Source organism: Pteropus alecto, unplaced genomic scaffold (genome assembly GCF_000325575.1).
Source record: "Pteropus alecto unplaced genomic scaffold, ASM32557v1 scaffold42, whole genome shotgun sequence".
Classification (NCBI taxonomy): domain Eukaryota; kingdom Metazoa; phylum Chordata; class Mammalia; order Chiroptera; family Pteropodidae; genus Pteropus; species Pteropus alecto.
The window spans coordinates 14,513,421-14,518,250 of record NW_006434825.1 but is presented as its reverse complement, the minus strand read 5'-3'; the positions used below and the strand labels follow the sequence as shown (position 1 = coordinate 14,518,250).

Genomic DNA, 4,830 nt, shown 5'->3' with positions numbered 1-4,830 from the left:
ACGCCGCCGCCGCCGCCCGTGGGGACGTGAAGCACCATCTCTTGCAGGTTCACCACAGACTGGCCGAAGAAGCAGAGGGACTTCAGGTGGCTCCTCGCCGCCTCCTCGTCACCGAAGCCCGCCTGGCACTTGCGGCAGACCAACTTGTACTGCACCTTTGGAACAATGAAGGGGTCGTAGAGGGAGTCCGCACTTTTGCTTTCTGCTTCTGGCTCTTCGGGGGGTTTCGGCAGGAGGGGGGACACCTCACGGGGTGCGTTTTTCTGCTCTTCTGGTTTGGGGGATTCTTTGGCAGGGTCTTTGTCTGGGGAAGCAGCCCCGGGGGGGACTGGGGTCTGGCTTGCTTTGGGCTGCGGCTGCTGCTGCTGCTGCTGCTGCTGCTGCTGCTGCTGCTGCTGCTGCTGCTGCACTTTTTGCTGCTGTTGTAGTTGCCGCTGCTGCTGCTGCTGGATCGCCTCCTGCAGACTCTGCTGGTATTGCTGGTACTGCTGCAGTAGGGAGCCCGGGGACAGCCCCATCAGGGCCTGTGACAGCGCAGGGCTGTAGGGGAACAGGCCTTCCATGCCATACATTGGCTGCAGGTACCCGCTCTGCAGGGCGCCAGGGATCTGGGGGGCATAGTAAGGAGAGAAGCCTGGTACAAAGTAAGGAAGGAACTGGCTCGTGAGCAACGCCGTGGGGTCCGAAGTCAAGGCTGCCTGCAGGGCCTGCAGCTGCGCAGGGTCCACTGCATACTCCATGGTGGGCAGCGGGGCTGAGATCGTGGCTGCGGCTGCCGTGGGGGCCTCTCCTTTCTCCTTCTTGGGGACAGGCAGGGGTTCCCCTTTCCCTTTGTGTGCCTTCTCCTTCTCCTTTACCTTCTCACTGTCTTTGTCCTTGCGTTGCTGCTGTGGCGGGAGCTGTGGTGCAGGTGGCGGCTGGGCTGCGGGCGGCGGCTGCACCTGTGGCTGCTGCTGCTGCTGCTGCTGCTGCTGGGGTTGAGGGGGTTGCTGAGGCGCCATCGCCATCGTGGCTTGTGCTGGGGTCGGGGAGCTCAGCGACGCTGAGGACGGTTTATTTGGTAATCCAGATGTCGGGAGGCCAGGGGAAGGAACTGTTGTGCTGGGCAGACCCATCAAGTTAGGTTTTGGAGACGTTAAAGCTGAAAAGAATGGAAACGAGAAATCACGTGTCAGTCTGGATGGTGAAGCTGAAGCTCAAGATGTATGACCTGTGCCACTGGCACTAAGTCTGAGATCTCAAGATTTAAACTTGAAAGATCCTCTCAACACCGACGATGTCTCACCAGGCTCAGGGGGGGATACCCTTGTATTCTAACCAGGACCCGGTGCTGAGTCAGCTCCCATATTTCCCCTTTCAGCTAAGCAACTTCTGACACCTTCCTGCCCAATGTGCCACACCTACCCCACTAGTTCATATTTGCTTTGCTGGGCTCCCATTCATTCTGCCCAAGGCAGTTAGTCTGGAGACCTCTAAACTCTGTTTCCAGCCAGGACCAAGGGCCCTCGTCAAAGTTTCACAGAAATTCTACAGCCAGGCAGTCCCACCAGAAGTCTGGAAGGGAAAGGAAGCAGGAGAAGAGAGTGAACACAAGCAAGAAATCTGGCCAGGCCCCCAAGACCATGTCAACAAACAACAGGCTGTACACATGCACCTCTGTGACTTCCATTGCTGCAGCTGAATGGACACATTAGGAAGGCAGAGAGAAGAGGAGAAATGGGAAGAAATAAAAATCCATTCAGAGAAAACTGTTCCCTGGCTTGGTTCAGCTGATACCTGTTGAAAAACGTAACCATCTGGGAATAGGACTCTGGAGTCTGCTGGAGAAACGAACATTTTCTCCTGCCCCTGTCTGAATGACACAGAGGAGGAAGGACTAGGGCTGTAGATGGTCAAGAAACCAGCCATGGGAAGAGGAAAAGACCCTGTCAGGAACAGAAGAGCCCAAAGTGCTAGACGATCAATTCCTAAGACGTTGCACATTCCTCAGGCAACAATGCTTATGGGTGGCAAAGGTTTTTGACCATGTCACTAGACCCACATGGGGTACAGCCCCATCCTTTATCACATGCAGGCCTAATCTACCACTACCTGGAAAGCCTCTACCCAGCCCAGAGCCTAACATCCTCCCTGACCCATATCCATCTCCTGGTTTGAGTCTTTTGTTCCAGAGTGATGGAAGACGATGTTGCTACTGCTGGTACAGTATCCCCGGCTTTTCTAAAGCTCACTTTATGCCACTTTTACGAAAGAACTACACTAATACCCGTTTTTGCTAACTGAATTTTGTGCATCTGTTAGCAAGAGGTGTCCTAAGGCGACTGCTTCTCCACTTTATGCCATGATGTCTTAAAAAAGGTTTCACAGGAACGCTCTGCTTTCAGATAGCAGGGGAACCTGTACCTCAGGCCGTAGGTGCGGAAAGACGAGCAAGGTGGTGGGGAAGGACAGCACTGTGGTGCAGGAAGGGACATGGTACGCTGGATGGGGAAATGCTGAGGAAAGACAAGAGTTGAGAAGAGTTCACAGGCAGCAGCCTTCAGGTCACCTTTACATTCACCACACCCAAGAAACTGGACAGCATACGTCCGATCCTTCACTTCAGAGAGCACCAAAATGTAAAATCAGAAATCCTGTAGCCCCTCACCATTTCATCTGGACCACTTCCCAGAAAGCTGTGGTAAGGGGTTCTATAACATGACATGTCTTCACAAGAGAAAAAGAAGAAAAACACTCTGAAGCCCAGACCTGGGGGAAGACCATGTTGTCTACAGTGGTGCAGCATTTGCGGGGAATATTCACGCTGCCTTAAACAACCTTCAAATTTCAGATGACGAGAACAAGGTTGCCTCAAGTTGCCAATCCCAGGAAAACACATTTGAATAGCCAAGTGCATCATTAGTGTACTCTTTTAAGACAGCAGAAAAGAATCACTGAGATTAAGTCATCCAGTCTCCTCAGTGCACACAGGGTCCGAGACCAGAGAAGATGTATCTGACTCAGAAAACTCAGTAAAGGTTTGTTGGTTAAATTGGCACAAACGAGGCAGAAACAGAATGGATGATGAATTCTAAACTTGGGACGTGGTTCCTTCTGTCTTCCTCTAGGCAACGGGTCTGCTCCAAGCTTTAGGTTGGAACCAGAGCCCAAAGGAAGGGTAAGGAAGGAACGTCTAAGAGAGTTCCTTATCTCTGTGACATAAGGCTCTCAGGAGAAAGATCCAGGTCAAAAGGCTTTAAACTGACTTTCTGTATCTTGAACTGACAGTCTACATAAGAGATTCAAAATTCTAGAAAATACTTACTGAACCCCTGCTATTTACCAAGCTCTGCTGCACTAGCCACATTCAATATAGCAGCTCAATATATTCTCACGGTAATTCTGTGGCCTCGGTTTCCTCATCGGTAAGATCAGAAAGAAGCAAGGCACTTTATCCCCCTGAGACCTAATCATGCACCTCTGGAGGCAGACTGATGCAGTATGGATTATGACTGACACATATCTGCCAGGTGATTGTGGGCCTGTCAGCTGACTGCTTGGAACCTCAGTTTTCCACAGTAAGTGGTTGTAGGGATTTACATGAAAGGTCATGTGGAAAGAGCTCACGTTGGGCCTGACACATTAAACATAAGTTGCTTCCCTCCCATTCCAGATCCAGTGCTCCCGTGAGCTGCAGTAGTCAAGAGGTGGGAACTGGGGCACACCTGGCTGCTCTGAATGATTAAGAGCGTATCTTTCTATCTTCAGTCCACTCTTAAGTGGTCAGAACTTGAGTAGCACTAAACATCTACGTGTTGACTGACTGGCTCATATTGGGTGTTGTGGAAGGAGCACATAGCACTGGGAGCCCGAAGGCCTGGGTGAGAGCTCTGGCTTCTACCCTCGCTTGCTGAATAGTCTTGACCTCTCTGGGCCTCAGTTTTCTCGTGTGTAAAACAAGGGGAATAGATCAGACATTCTGATTCTAATTTTTTCACATAATTATGAAATGTTGGGCCTTTCCAAGCCCCTCTGCCAAGGTCCTGGGCTGCAAGGGTAATTCCGTGTCTGGCCACTTTCCACAGCCTGTTTCTTGGCTTATGACTAGCTGGCTTGGACATCATTCTGTCACATTACTTGCCAACTAATATAAGCAATGACTTCTATATCTTACTGCTTTCTTGTTCTTCACTTTGGATAAGAAACTGGGGCCAGGAATGGAGGTAGCTTCATGCTCTGTAAAACACTACCAAAATTGTAGAACTTGGGTCTAATTCAGCCAGAAACCAGGACTGCTCTGGGAAGCAACCAAAGTGCTTCAACTCCTGGAAACAGAGACACCTTTTGAAGGCAAAAAGGTACTTTGAGGGGCTCTCCTTTGGTGAATGTGCACTGGTCAGTGCAGGCCGTGGCGGGGGTCGGCGGGGGGGCGGGGTGGACTTGCTGACTTGTGCCTACATCTGTCTCACAGGATCATGGAGGTGAAGATCCAATTTAGCAAAGACAGGTGGATCCAGGGCAGATGGCGAGGACAGGGGAACAAGAGCGGCACACAGGAAAAAGTGTGAAACTCCCTAGTAAGTGGAAAAATAAGAATACCGAGTATATGACTGAATTAGAGGGCTGGGAAAAGGGACCTGGGCAAGAGAAAATGAAAAGGTGATAGAATCCTCCTAAAAATGACCATTAACATTTTTTGTCTGTCTGGAGGACTAACACAAACATGTCCAAACCACATTGCCCAATACAAGATCCTGGTCAGTGCATGCAGGTACGAAGGTAGTCTCGTTAGAAACTAACAGAAGCACTGCTGTTCTGGCCAGAAGAGCCCCAGGTGTAAGGAAACACCAA

General features: G+C 50.7%; 1 protein-coding gene across 1 annotated transcript in view; it reads right to left on the bottom strand.

Annotated features, from left to right (window-relative positions):
- ZFHX3 (zinc finger homeobox 3) overlaps positions 1-4,830 on the bottom strand; it is a 229,003-nt gene that overhangs the window by 4,587 nt on the left and 219,586 nt on the right. The window contains 1 exon segment of the mRNA XM_025045294.1: positions 3-1,141. Within this exon segment, the coding sequence (XP_024901062.1) occupies positions 3-1,141 (1,139 nt within the window).